Here is a 15,626-nt window from a genome sequence, read left to right as displayed (position 1 = left end):
AGCCAATCTTTTTGTTTTTGTTTTCACCTGAGCAGTTTATGAGTGTTCCGTGGCATCACAAACACCCTGGGTGGTGATTGAATCATAGGATGGTTGAGTTGGAAGGTTCCCAAAGGGCCATCTAGTCCAACTCACTGCAATACAAGGGGCTACATGCCTATCTGGGTGCAAGGTGCACTGGAATCCTAACATCCTGTGTCTCCTTCACTCACTTTGGTAAGGTCACCTCCAGGTAACAACTGGGAAAGTCCTGAAACCCTGGACAGCTGCTGCCAGTCAGTGCTAACAATGCTTATCTAGATGAACGTGTGGTTTGGCTCAGTTAAAGACACTGCCCTGTGTTCCCTCTTGAAAGAGGAGCGCTTTCTTTGTAAACTCCATTTTTGAAAAGAGGGAATTTCCTTGCAGATGGATAGAACAGAAGAAGCTAAGAAGAGCCCAGCTGGATGAGGCCAATGGGCCATCTAGCCCAGCACCCTGTTCTCACAGTGGCCAAGCAGAGGTGTCAATGTGAAATCCATAAGCAGGACCTGAGCACAACAGCAACACTCTCCCCACTTGTGATTTCCCAACAACTGGCATTCAGAGCTAGACTCCCCTTGGGCATGGAGGTTCTGCTCTCACAGTTGACCTCCACATGGAGAGCATTGCTGGGGGCCCATCTAGTCCAATCTCCTATTCTCACAGTGGCCAACAGATGGTTATTATGGGAAGCCCCAAGCAAGACTGAGCACAATAACAACTTTCCCCTCCTGCAATTCCCAGCAAATGTTACTAAGAGTATGACCACCAGGGTTAGAAAAGGGTCTACTCAAGACACAGTGAAGTGTATACCTGTATAAGAATTCTGCACATGGTCTGCTAATGTTTACAGGGGCTTTCCTGTTCACATTCAGTGTTAGTCCTCCAGCCAAGGACCTGACTGGGTGGCTTATGAAATGGAAAGCCATCCCTCCACCACCACCCCCCAAAAAATTCCCAAGATAATGGCTGATTTAGACAGGGCACCATTTAAAAAATCACATAGTTTGCTCACTCCCATTGTGTTCAACCTTTCTGCAGCCTGTGGGAAACTGACAGCAATAAGTGACCCAATCACAGTCAAGACATCTGGATCCAGGTTTGGCTCATGGATGACAGACCCACTAGCTCCAGAGGGTGAGAGCAAGGTAAGATGATGAACCTCACTGCACCTGTAACATGATCCTGAGCTTCTTCCTTTGATCCCATACTAAACCATGGACAGAATGACAAGGGATATGTGGCAGTTCCCATTCACAGAATTATGCTTTCATGAAACACACACACACACACACACCTTTTCATTGTTTCTCAAAATGTGTCCATTATTTCGCAGCTCGGGGCCAGGTTCCCTAAGGAACTGCCTTGTCCCATATATTCCTATGCTCCTTAGATGGGATGCTGCAGAGAGTGTCTCGTGCCCTTTAGTATGTAATGGGGCTTTTTAAAGTCATCACTCGATTGCAGGGTATTTAATTACTATATTGCTTTACAGGACATGCAGTTAAATGTGTGAACTGTCTCCGTAGAAATATATTCCATCTGTAATGGTATTGTGGAGACCCCAATTTCCCAACTGAACCCACAAGCTGTTGATTAGCATTGAAGCACAAGGTTGAATTAGTTCTCAGTTCATTCTTGGTGCTATTTACAACAGGCAGCAAATCAGAGTGTTGCATACAACTACTCAAAGTAGACCAATTTAAATTAGTATACCTAAGTGGGTCAAGTCCAGCAACATAAGAAGAGTCTGTTAGATGAAGCTAAAGGCCCATCCAGTGCAGCATCCTGTTCCCACAGTGGCCAACCAATTGTCCATTGTGGGAAACCAGTAAACAGGACCTGAGCCCAAGAGCTCTCTCCTCTCCTGCAGTTTCCAACAACTAGCATTCAGAAGCATTCCTGCTTCTGACTGTGGGGGCAAAGCACAGTCATCGTAGCTGGCAGTCATTAGTAGCCTTCTCTATGAATTTGGCTCCTCTTTTAAAGCCATCTAGATTGGTGGCCATTACTTCCTCCTGTGGAAGTGAGTTCCATAGTTTAACTATGTTCTGCATGAAGAAGCCCTTCGTTTTATCTGTCTTGGATGTTGCAATATTCATCTTCTTGGAATGTCCATGAGTTCTAGCCTTATGAGAGAGGGAGAGAGAGAAATCTCTCTCCACTTTCTCCATGCTGTGCATAATTTTATAAATGTCTATCATCTTACAGTTTCTCTAGACCAAAATGCTGCAACCTATTTTTTTAAATTGTTGTTGTTGCTGTTGTTTGTCCTACATCCTAAGGTCCCAGGCATTAAAACACAATAAAAAAACATTTAAAGCAACTGACAAACACATAGTATATAAGGTGGTTCCTAAAAAACATGCACGTCAAGTGTCAAAAGCCTGGGTAAAGAGGGTGATGGATCTACTCTGAGTAGGACTAACTTTGGGCACAACCTGGTATCTATACAGAATGTTTCTCAAACATCTTTTTTCCTTCTTCCTAATGCTGACATCTGTATGCATTTTCTGTAGGTCTGGTATATGGACAGCTATCACAACAATCGCTTTGTCCGGGAGTACAAATCCATGTCCGATTTCATTAACACAGACAACTTCACCTCCCACCGCCTCCCTCACCCATGGTCTGGGACTGGACAAGTGGTCTATAACGGCTCCATCTTTTTCAACAAATACCAAAGCCACATCATAATCAAATTTGACTTGAAAACGGAGACCATCCTTAAGACTCGTAGCCTGGACTATGCCGGCTATAACAATGTCTACCACTATGCCTGGGGTGGCCACTCGGACATTGACCTCATGGTGGATGAGAATGGCCTGTGGGCCGTCTATGCCACCAACCAGAATGCGGGGAACATTGTCATCAGCAAGCTGGACCCCAACACTTTGCAGAGCATCCAGACTTGGAACACCAGTTACCCCAAACGCAGCGCTGGAGAAGGGTTCATCATTTGTGGCACATTATACGTCACCAATGGTTACTCGGGGGGTACGAAAGTGACCTACGCCTATCAGACCAACACTTCCACTTATGAATACATCGATATCCCCTTCCTAAACAAATACTCCCACATTTCCATGTTGGACTACAACCCCAAGGACAGAGCTCTCTATGCGTGGAACAACGGTCATCAAATCCTTTACAATGTCACCCTCTTCCACGTGGTCCGATCAGACGAATTGTAGTCCACTTTTTTCGTCGGGAAAGGAACTGAACCATTTAACAAAAAACAAACAAACCTGGAAGGGATACATACTATGGAAATATATTTTAAAAGAAAAAATAGATATAGAAATGGAAAACAGCTGCCAAAATGTCAATGTGGGAGTCTCCGGTATTTAAACCTGCAAGAGATCTGCGCTCATACCTCTCCGAATTTTCAATCAAACATCTAACTCGTGTTATAGACCTTTGGGAGGGGGGGGAATGAAACCAACTTATTTGCAGCTGGAACTGCACTTGACAAATTAATTTTCTGTTCTTGGGTGTCTTATTTTTCAAGGGCAGGTGGTCTGTCTGTTCTCTTTCCCTACTGTTCTGATAGCAAAGTTGTAGTTATAAAGTACAAAGTAAAAGGCGATGACTGTTGGGGGGAAAACTTTATCATGGGGGTGTGGGGGGGAAGGGGGGGACACCTGATTCTTCAATTGCTCTCTTATTTTTTGGTGCATTGCATGGACAGTTCCTTCCATTACAGTCAGCTATGATGAGGTGTTGAAGTTGACTCACATCAATGGGCTTCTCAATTTTAATTTTTTGATTTTACTTTTAGAAGGAATGTTGCAGGTAGATATTGTCTCCCATGGCGCCTACTCTCGAGTATTTCACTCTCTGCTTCTTCTTTTTAAAAAAAACAAACAAACAACGAACGAACATCTCCCCCCTCTGTGTTTTATGTCACCTTTAGATTCATTGTCCTGGGACCCAAAGTAGCTAATGGATCTGTGTCTCTTTAAGTAGATATAAATACACGAATAAAAAAAAAATGAAAAAAATATATAAAAAGGTATGTATTATGGACAAGTTGTTGTACCCAAATATTTGTTTGAACATGTATCCAGCCAATATCTTGTACAATGTTATGTCTGTTATTAACCAGAGGTGGTAAAAAAACAAAAACTTTGTATGTCCAAGTTTATGCAATGAATGTTGTAAATGCCAATGATGTCATTTGGATTAATAAATGAAGGTTTCATATCTTAAAAAGTGATTAAAGATGTGGTGTTTAAATTCATAGCACCATAGAACTGCAGAGTCAGGGTTGCATGGGGTGTATGCTAGAAGAGGGGCAGTACCTCTGATGGGGGACACATCTTGCTTCTAGGGTACTTCATACACTTTTGTTCCCCACTCTTACCTGTGTCTACTGGAAGCTGTTTGCGGGTGACAGCGTCCACATCCCAGGAAATGGCTTTGACTGGCTGGCTAAAACAGCTGAAGGTGGGTCTCAAACCCTCAGTGAGTTAGGGACTTTGCCTGCATATGAAGACAGGCTCTGGTAGACTGAGCGGACGAGACCACTAGTGGGCCAATGGTCAAGAAGGTGGTTTCTGCAGCTGGGGCTTGTCAATCTGAGAAGGTAGCCCTTCTTGGAGAAGGAAAACTCTGTTCCTAAACCTTTATTGCCTTGTGGGATATATTTGGGGAAAGAAAAGGCTTATGGAGTAAACCTACACAAATCTGGAGTGGGTCCCTAAGGCGGTTGGGTAGCGCCTTGTACGTCTCCTTTGGGAAACTCCTCCAGCCAAGTTGGTGCCAAATGCATTGCTTTAGTTTCCTTTGGACTACATCAGCAAGGCCAAGAGGGGTGTCGGCTTGTCTGGGCACCCCAGGACCTCCATACACACTGCACTGCTAACCCAGCAGTTTGACTTCACCCCCAAAGGCACACTCCATTGTCTCTCAAGGCAGATAGGCGCCAACAACCATTTGAAGGAATCCCAGAGGTCATCCAGTTCAACCCCCTGCCATGCAGGAAACACAACAAGCCTGGGTGAGGGTGGGGGGAGGCTATACAAACCTTATTAGCTTGCTTCAAACAATTCACACTGTTGGTGTTATGTGAACCATGGGTTAAATTACACAGTGCTTGGGCTCATGTCTTGGGGAGCACATCCCCCACATCTGGATGTTTTGAGATAAGGGTGTCAGGTGCACTGGGTTACCATAACAACACCAGTGAGGTCGACTGCGTGCCTTGCTGAGCCATTCACCCTCCCATTGGTCCAGGCCGTATGTGTAGAGACGGGTATCATAGTCTATAGGGCATTGCTTTCATTATGTCTAGTCCTGTTGCATGTTCATGTCCTGCCCTGTTTTGCTGGCAGGATCTCACTCTGAATCTGTGAGAGTCAGGGGAAGAGACTGTGCATTTTTCATGGTTAGCTAGCATGACGATAGTGTTAGTGGATCTCTCCGTATATATGTATCTTTACTTCAAAGGCCATAAGGACTGCACATAGTAGATAACACTGTTTAGCTTTGTCTTGCATCTGGAGACAATAAACACTTGGTTACTTTGAACTGTGTGGGAGAGGAGTTTTCCTCTTAATTGGGGACTCTGGAAGAGGATCTTCTGCTGGGAGCAGGAAATCTCTGAAGACTCTGCTGGGGCTCCACATACTCTGCAGATAACATCACACTGATTGGGGTGTGGTGAATGACCAACTAACTTCCACAAGTCCCAACACACACAGCCTAGGAGATAGCTGATGAAGGCTTTGCAGAGCCTTCGTGCCTCACCTTCAATGCTGTCCCCCAAACAAATGGGAGCTTTTCAAACAACCAAAGCATACCATCCCTGTGGCCCCTCTGGTATACAAGTTAACTGAATTTGGTAGCTGCTGGGAGCATCCACAGCATATTACTTTTCAGAAAAGCAGAGGTTTGTTCCACTGGGAGAGCTGACAGATCTTTAATTACCAGCAGTCATTACTGCATTATCATAATGAGAGTACACACAGAATTCCCTTTCAGCCTGCCAGCTGTTCTCTTGACTTGGAAACATTTCAGCCCTCTGGCATCTGCTGCTTGACTTCAAATCATTCTTTCTAGGTGGCCTGAAAAACCACAGTCAGTTGTATGAAACTAAGTGCATGGCACTGGACAATCAGCAACGATTGTGGCAAGACTGTGTAACTGCCTGTCACCAGGCTCTCCAGTCGTGCCATGCACCTGATGTCAACCAAGGATCAAGATAAATTTGTGAGGTTTGGGAGAGTCACAATTTGCAAGCAGGATCCTGAAATTTCTACCTGGCTCACCTTTCAGATTTGTATTTTATTTGTATCTAGTCATCATAGAGTTGGGAGGGACCCTGAGGGTCATCTAGTCCAACCCTCTGCAATGTAGGAATCCTGCCCACAGCCATCCCTGGGTGGGCTTGAACAACCAGCCTTCTGGTTAACAGTCAGGTGCCCTGACCTATTAAGAGAAGTCAACTCAGACCCAGGTCAACTGCAGCATGAACGGATTTTGTTTGATTTATTCCATTTATATCCCACCTTCCCCCCCAAAGGAGTTCAAAGTGGTGTGCATGGTTCTCTCCCTCCGCATTTAATCCCCACAACAACCCTGTGAGGTAGTTCAGGCTGAGAGGCAGGGCAAGGGGGGGATTTGAACCCTGGTCCCCTAGGTGCTAGTCCACCACTCTAAACAGTATACCACCCTAGCTCAATGTTAAGTTTCCCTGGCAAATCACAAGATGCCCCTTTAAAAAGGAAATACTCATTTAACAATTATTGAAGTGGAATAAAATGGAATGGAATAAAATGAATGTATACAAATCTGAACAAAATCTCTCAAAACCTAAAAGCATAAAACAAGATCTAGACACTCCCTAGGAAGATGCAGCATCCCCTCAGGAGTCCTCCCATCAGTTGCTGAAGATGAAAAATGTGCTGTCTTCACTGTTGGATATTTCTCATGTGTACCCAAATGAAAGATTCATAGTCTGACGTCTTCTCATCTCTCCTTAAACTTTGTCCCAAGTATTGTTTTCTCGGTGCATTATATACTAGACAATAATTGATGCTGTGGGTATCAGGGGTCAGTCTGGAAAATGCCCTGAGTCCCTTCCAGTTCTTGGGATCCTGTACCCAGTGAGGATTAGAATTTAATAGAGGGTTGTATTGCTGAGATAGTAAGACAAGCTTCTTTGTAGGACCTTAGCTGGCCACTTAAGTATCCTTATCAGCACCCCCAAAGAATGGCCCAGGTCGCAAGATCCACAACTAAGTGATGGGGCCCTCCAGGTTAAGGGGTGGTGGGCCTTTCCTCCACCCCTTCTCACTTATCCTAGGAGAAATCAAGAGCCTGAGTGGAGTGTGAGAGTTGAGCTGGAAGCAGCCTGGAAGCTGGAGACACAGAGACCTGCTTGCTCTGCGCTGCAACTAATGAAGAAGCAAGATCTGTTCAGAGTGTTAATGTGATGGCCTGGAAATCGGATTTGGAGGCTGAACCTGAGGAATCCCAGCCTGCACAGGATTCCCCGCCTCCAGAACCAACTGACCCAGGGCTGGGGCATGAGCCTGAAGGGGCCTCACCTGTGCTGGATCCTCAGGTGAAGGCACCAGCTGAGTCTGCTCTGGCTCCTGAGGGGATGGAGGACCCATTGCCTGCAGGTGCTCCACCCTCAGCCCATCAGAGGAAGCTGAGGTTGCCTCTGGGTCCGGTAACCCTCCAGCCTCTCCTGAGCTGCAGAGGCTCAGGGCAGAGAGGCGGAGGGAACTAAGTTCCCACAGGAGGAGTGCTTGCCTCCAGGCCAGGAGAGGTGAGTCTCCTGCGGACTGGGGCCGCCCTATGCCTTGGGGCAGATAAAAGCCAGCCAGCCCCAGTCCCAAGTTGCAGGAGCAACATTTTTGGTAGCCAGTTCCAGCCTGAACCCTGACCTGCTTCCCTGCCGGAGCTCCTGACCTCACCCAACGCCCTGCCCTGCACCCAGCTTCAACTTCTACGGACTGCCTTCATTGCACCATCAACCTCGGACTGGACTTGGACCTCGCCTCTCAGTTAGCCCTCGGGACCAGCACAGTTAATGCTGTGAACCCCTCCGGCTTATGCTCAGGTTGTATAGATGTGTAAATAAAACCATGTATCCTAATGGTGCCATAGCCTACCAAACCAACATTATGCACAAAATCTTCAACCCAGTTTAAACCACAAGCACCATCACGTTCTTGGCCTATTGACTAGGATCAGGAAAGCAGCTGATGTCTATCCACAGTTCAAAAGTGTCGTCATTTTAAGAGATCAAAAGGCATGAGGACTAGAATTTTACTTCCTCTTTTTGAGAGGATAGGCCATAGCTTAGTGGGTAGGGAATCTGCTCTACATGCAGAAGGTCCCAGGTTGAAGCCTGAAAGTTTCAGGCACAGCTGGGAAAGTCTCCTGCAGGACTAAACCTTTTTAGGATTGCAAAACATCACTGAGCTGTGATAGAAAGGCTCCTTATTGTGCTTTTGCTGGCGTGCCCTGGTCCATGGGGTCACGAAGAGTCAGACACGACTGAACGACTAAACAACAACAACGTTTGGGACGTCTATATTTAAGGAAATGACTTTTTATTGTTTTTTATCTGTAATTTTAATAGATTTGCTTTTGTATTGTTTTAACCTCGTTAGTTTTTAAATAATTGTCTTTTCTATGATTGTAGCTTCTTTTCCTATTTAATCTGTGTTTTGCATTTTTATTTCTAAGCCACCTTGAGTCCCAGTCTGGGGAAAATGAGGCTTGTAAATAAGAAAAAGACTAATAATGTATAATGAATGCACTAAGTTTAAATAAACCTCATAATGTGGAAGCAGCAGAAGTTTCACCGCACACAAACACAGACTCAGACTGATGTCTTCATTTCGATCGGAGAGACTGGTGGCTAGTGACTCTTCAGGAGAACACTGGGTTGGATTGACCAGTTGCTGACTCTCAATATTATGCAGTTTCCTCTGTTTCTTTGGAACCCCATACCCATCACCCTCCTTGGGTGACAAGGAGGAGCAGATCTTAAGTCATGTATAAATACAAATACCATCTCCAGCCTTGCCATGAACCAGCTTCACTAAGTCTCTCCCTTTTGCTTGAAATGGTCCTCGGCTCTCCACAGGGAGAGAGAGACAGATTCATCCTGGGCAAAGCAGGATTTGGATTCCAGGGCCATATGGTCCTCCTGCAGCAGGAGGAATTGAAAAGGAAATTGCTCTCTTTTCAGATAATCAGCTGAGGAGGGTGGGGGGAGAAATGACAAGAAGGCCATCTACTTAATGCACGCGTTCTCGAGACTGATTGACGTGTTGTAACAACATAAGCCTTCCACCGAGCGATAGAGAATCCCCTAGCTGCTAGAGTTAAAGACTGGATTGCTAGCTCTGCTCTGAATGACACACAAACGCGCACACACAGAGGATTAGATTCCTTCAGCTGGAGACAGAATCAATAAGGTGATTATGACCTTGTTTTTCTTGCTACGGTTGGGAGATATCCATGGAGCTGGGGCTTCCAAAGACGGGAAGGGGGAAGAAGTCGCTAGGCAAATTGCAGGTCTGAGGCTGCATAAGCCTGTTTTTTTAGTATGCTGTAGCAGATGGTAGATAGAATAATAGAATAGTAGCCTTGTAAAGGGCCTCCGAGGGTCAGCTAGTCCAATGCAATGCAGGAATCATGGTCCTCCTGGCAGGGCAGCCCTTCAACCTCTGCTTGAAAACATCCAATGAAGGGGAGTCCACCACCTGGCCAGCGAGTCTGTTCCACTGTTGAATGGTTCCTACTGTCAGAAAGTTATTCCTAAGATTCAGCTGGAATCTCCTTTCTTGCAATTTGACTCCATTGGTTCAAAACCTGCCTTCTAGAGCAGCAGAAGGCAAGCTTGCTCCATTTTCCAAGTCAGCCCTTTAGATAGTTGAAGGTGGAGCCCTTCCTATATTCTGGAAGGAAGACAGTTAAATTTGGCCCTGCAGAAGCCACAGCAATACTTAGGGAAAGTCAGATTATGTCCCTTTGGCATAGGAAAATATTAAGGGTTCTTATACTGAGTCAGACCCTTGGTCCATCTAGCTCAGTATATTGGTGGACTCATAAAAAAAGCTAAGAAATATTGGATTCAAATATATACATGAGGTCCAGCTCCAAGGGCCTTCTGGCGGTTCCCGCACTGCAAGAATTGAAGTTACAGGGAACCAGGTAGAGGGCCTTCTCAGTGGTGGCACCCAACCTGTGGAACACCCTCCTGTCAGATGTCAAAGAAATAAACAATTACATGATTTTCCAAAGGCATCTGAAGACAGCCCTGTATCAGGAAGTTTTTAATGTTTGCGGTCTCACTGTGTTTCTATATTATGTTGGAACCTGCCCAGAGTGGCTGAGGCAACCCAGTCACATGCTGAGGTATAAGTATTATTATTATCTTCTTCTTCATCATCTTCTTCATCATCATTACTACCACTACTACTACATTGATGCAGAATATTTTAAAGTGTAACATTAAAATGAAGCTTGCTAGGAATAATGAATATAAAATTGAACAATATTTCAATACATGATCACAGTGGTGAAACTTTTATATGTACAAAAATGGAAAGATTCATCATTACCTACGATGGAGGAACAGTTATTGAAATCATAGGACTTAGCTGAGATTATGTGCTTTATCACAGAAAAATAATCGTCAATATTTACTAAATATTGGAAACGCATGCAAACTTTTTGCATGAAAAAGAAAACAAGCTTAAATCTGGGTTTTAGGATCAAAATATTGTCTTATAAAAAGAGGAATTGTTGGGTGTTATCTTGGAGTGGATGTTCTGAATAATTTTTCTTTTCATTTTTCTCTTTCTTCCTTCTTTTTCCCCCCTTTTCCTTCTTTTGGTTTAGATTAATGAATCTTTGATGAAAAGCTATTGAATATTCGCTAAGAACCACTGTAGATCTTCTTTTTGATTTTTAATAATAATAATAAAATTATTGGAAAATAAGAAAAGTATTGTCTACAATCACTGGCAGCAATGGCTGTCTGGGGTTTCAGGCAGGATTTCCTCCCACTGCCTACTTGCTGACGCTGGGGGTTGAACCTGGAACCTTCTCCTTGTAAGACAGATGCTGTAATGCTGAGCTACTGCCTTTCCCCACAAGGACTGACAGAACCACACAGAGGCCTTTTCCTCCAGGGCACAGTGGTGTTGAGCCTACGTGGACACTCTATGTGGCAACTTCCCACCTAAAGGTAGGCTGGTCCCTGTTGCAGCATCAGGGAGAGCAGCACAGCGTGGCTGCAGAAAATGACCCACTTTCCAAACCAGCTGGATGCTGATGGGGCAATCCAACAGCAGTCAAGATCTCCATGGCAACAGCCTTTAATTGCTTCCCAATGCAGATTTTTTGGGATCACTGGTAAAGAGGTGTGGGGATTTTATATATTTATTTATCCAGATAAATATCCGTGTGTTGCTTCTCGGGTTGGGAGGGGTATCAAAGTGGATCAGTGAAACGCACACACATAGCCTCACCACAGCCCAACCTATTTGGTGTGTGGGTGTGGGTGCATAGAGTGAGGAAGGAAGGGGAAAGCTGCAGACTCTGGTCCCAAAGCACCCACTTCGTGCCTCCATCTCACAGATGTGGAACCGTTTTTCCAGACAGTCCACCTAGCTCAGTGTTGAACCCGCAGACTAGCAGCAGACACCAAGGGTTTCAAGACAAAGGGGGGTCTCTCCCAGGACTACCTGGAGAGATAATAATAATAATTTATTATTTGTATCCCGCCCATCTGGCTGGGTTTCCCCAGCCACACTGGGCGGCTTCCAACAAAGATTAAAAATATATCAAAATGTCACGCATTAAAAACTTCCCTGAACAGGGCTGCCTTCAGGTGTCTTCTATTTATTTTTTTTCATACACACATATACACACATATGTACAGAAAATAAATTCTTCACGGGAAAAAACAACAACAATAAGAACAACATAATTTAATTATAAGAAAACAAACAAAACAAAACAAAGACAAACATGTAAGTTATTGACTTCCCTCCACCTCAGTTTTGGGTTATGTAGTACATTTTTTCCCGCAGTTTATCTTTATAACTTTTGTATGTCGAAGAGTTATATTAAGCCTGCTGTGATCTTTGGATTTTTAAAATCTACTTCAATATAGGTTATGAATTTATTCCATTCTTTAATAAACTTTGTTTCTTTCTGGTCTCTGATTTTTTGTGTTAATTTTGCCAATTCTGAATATTCAAATAATTTACTTTGCCAATCTCTTACTGTTGGGATATTGATTGATTTCCAATTTTGGGCGATTAAAATTCTAGCAGCTGTCTTCTAAATGTCAGGTAGTTGTTTATCTCTTTGACATCTGATGGGAGGGTGTTCCACAGGGCACGTGCCACTACCAAGAAGGCCCTCTGCCTGGTCCCCTGTAACTTTGCTTCTTGCAGTGAGGGAACCGCCAGAAGGCCCTTGGCGCTGGACCTCAGCGTCTGGGCAGAACAATGGGGGTGGAGACGCTCCTTAAGGTATACTGGGCCGAGGCCGTTTAGGGGACTGAGCCCAGGACCTTCTGCATGCCAAACAGGTGGAAATAAGGAACTTACTTCCATAGGAGGCAATGATGGTTGCCAATGGCTAAGTCATCGTTAAAAGAGGATTAGACAAATCCATGGAGACCGAGAAGGCTATCAGTGACTACTAGCAACAATGACTTGGCTCAGCTTCCACAATCAGAGACAATAATGCTTCTGAATATTGTTCTATGCCACCCCAGTCGCCAAGTGGTGAAAGATCCCAGGGGCTTGGGTTTCCCAGGTCTGGGGTTTCTTTGGATATGAGACTCCTGGGAATTGTAGCTTGTTAAGAGAGCTGGATATTTTAGGGGTAAACGACAGCTCTCGGGATTCTTTGGGGGGAGCCGTGTGCTTGACGTATGTACAGTGCATACGCAACCCAAGTGTATCAAATATCTTTCACAATTTTAATATGCCCACAAAAGTAAAGCTGTGATTTACCGGGGGCACATGCCAGATAAAGGGCTTGTCTGGGCAAAGGAAAAGCTAGGTCAACAGTGCACAGAGTGAAGCAGAATGAGGCTTCCCCACCCCCTTTGCAATGTGCTCCATTCCCTTGCCCCCTCCCCCTCCCCTTTGCTCCCTGGATGATAGATGCTACCGGGTGTTTGTATGAACACCATAGAAACTGGATGGGTATGGTTTAATTACTAAATCCCCCAGGTGCATTCTTGGGAAGATAAATGGATGCAATATTTTTTATATATAAAAAACCCTATTGCAGCTCTCCCTGTATCTATATTTAGAAACCATTGCTCCCCCATTTATCCACATATGGCACACAGTCAGTAGTAGCACAGTTCAGAGAAGGTGAGCCAAGAGATGGCACAGGACTGCAGGTGCTTTTCTTCCCCAAAGCTTTTCTTTGCTGTGAAAACACACAAAATGAAAACATAAAATGCCATTGTTAGCAAAGTCATTTAAAACAGCACAAAGAGAAAAGTCCTGGCCTCACTTTACTGAGCAAACAAGAACAGCCTATAATTATATTTATTTGTATCCCACCTTTTTCTCGGCCAGGACTCACAGATAAAATACAAAAAACTAAAAACATATCTATAAGACCATCATTAAAAGTTAATTAAACAAAATTAAAACAACATAAAAACAAATATATTAAAAAACAGATGAAAAAACAGCACAGCACTGTTGAAAGCCCTTTTCTTAAAATGTAGCCAGTTCACAATGGCCTGCCAGAGTAAAACAGTCTTCACTTGACAGCAGGAGAACCAGGAGTGAGCCAGTCTTAACTTCTCCAGTCTAGCTTCTCCTGGGCCTGAGCTGTGTGGGGCTTTATAGGGCATAACCAAAAATTCGAATTGTGCCCAGAAACAGATTGGTACCCAGTAGATTAAGAGTCTCATGCTCTACTGACTGAGTTTACAAATGTGAAGGAGGTACCGTGTGGCACCTGGAACAGTGCCAGTTCTGCCAGCTGAAGTGGTATAGTGGGCACAGGTAGGATGAGGTGATCTTACAGGTCAACTGGTTGCAATTTGTTAAGGGCTTTATATACTCATGGGAACACCTTGAACTTGGCCCAGTAGCAGATCAGAAACCTGTGCAGGTCTCTGAGCAGGTTTTATATGCTAACAAGGCCTCACTCCCATCAGCAACCATGCTGCAGCATTCCACACTAACTGTGGCTTCTGGATCAAGCGCAAGGGAAGACCCACATGAAGCGCATTAAAGTAATCCATGATTAAAATCAGTTTGCAACAAATTACAGCCACAGGAACAGATCTTTGCTTTGGTCTACATGGTTTTGTTTCGTTTCGTTTGGAAAATGCAAATGTTGAAGTCTGCCTTTCTATGCAGAATGATGCAAATTTCTCTCCATCTCCTACCTGATATGCATTTATTAGTTTTCTAAGTGTTGCAAAGCAGGTGAGGCAACTTTGCACTGAGATGGAGTGACCTGTAGACTTGCCAGTAGGCTTACAATTGAAAATTCATTTAATCTGACATTTTGGCCAGAAAAACACACACGTGCCTTGATTAGGGTGGGATTACTGCTTTGCAGCATGGATTATAGTTCAAAATCCAGGAACGCCTCTGATGTTTGGAAGCCACAGCAGGAAAAGCTGGCCCATTCAGAGACTCCCCTGATGGAGCCCAAACACTAGGGATTACAAATCATTTCTGAAGGATAAAGCACTGGGTAAGGGGTTCAGAAGTAAGGCTGTAGATTAGCGGTAGAGCATCTGCTTTGCATGAAGAAACGTACAATTCCTAGCAACATCTCCAGGTAGGGCTGTGAAATATTCCCTGCCTGAAATCCTAGAGGGCTGTTGCCAATCAGTGTGCAAAATGCAACAGAGGTATGGCTCAATATAAAGCATCTGGACTAGATGGGCCACTGGCCTGGTCCAGCAGGGCTCTCCTTATGGAGGTCTATTAAGAGCATAATAACACAAGAGCTTCCTGGATCAGACAAATGTCCCATCTAGTCCAGCATCCTGTTTTCACAGTAGCTCGCCAGGTGCCCATTATGGGAAACCAGCAACAGCCCTCACCCCTCTTGCAGTTTCCAGCAACTGGTATTCACAAGCATTCCTGCCTCTGACCATGGAGGTAGCGCATAGCCACCAAGGCCTGCAGCCATCGATAGCCTTCTCAATGAATTTGTCTAATCCTCTTTTTAAAGGCATTTGGTTTAATTATGCACTGTGGTAGCAGAATCTCCATGCCCAGTCTACCTTGTAATGCCAAATAATGGTGAAGGACAATTGGAGAATACTTTTGCAAACAGGTCCTGCTTTGGGGCTTTGCACTGAGGCATCTGGTTGCCGCAGTAAGGACAGGTTGCTGCACTAGATAGGCCCCCTTTGGCCTAAACCAACTGACTCTTCTCATGTTCTTATGAGTGAATCTTTTGGTCATCCTAGGTAGGTATTGTCTACACTGAGTAGCAGCTGCTCTCCAGGGTTTTCAGACACTGAGCCTTTTCCAGTCATATCTGGAGGTGTCTGCTTGCAGTCCAATGTAGCTGTCCTCTTGCTCCAAAAGACTCCTAGAGTAACTGCTGCATCATTTTAGCTC

The 15,626-nt window shown here is 44.6% G+C and overlaps 1 protein-coding gene across 2 annotated transcripts in view; it reads left to right on the top strand.

Moving 5' to 3' along the window:
* OLFM1 (olfactomedin 1) overlaps positions 1-4,245 on the top strand; it is a 48,348-nt gene extending 44,103 nt beyond the window's left edge. For both annotated transcript variants that reach the window (XM_083596397.1, XM_083596398.1), the window contains exons 5-6: positions 1,063-1,169; positions 2,541-4,245. In XM_083596397.1, the coding sequence (XP_083452523.1) occupies positions 1,063-1,169; positions 2,541-3,215 (782 nt within the window). In that variant the 3' untranslated portion in view covers positions 3,216-4,245. The remainder of the gene's footprint in view (positions 1-1,062; positions 1,170-2,540) is intronic.
* Positions 4,246-15,626: the final 11,381 nt, after the last annotated feature.

This window comes from Podarcis filfolensis (genome assembly GCF_964270895.1).
Source record: "Podarcis filfolensis genome assembly, chromosome: Z".
Classification (NCBI taxonomy): domain Eukaryota; kingdom Metazoa; phylum Chordata; class Lepidosauria; order Squamata; family Lacertidae; genus Podarcis; species Podarcis filfolensis.
This window is presented reverse-complemented; position numbering and strand designations above follow the sequence as displayed.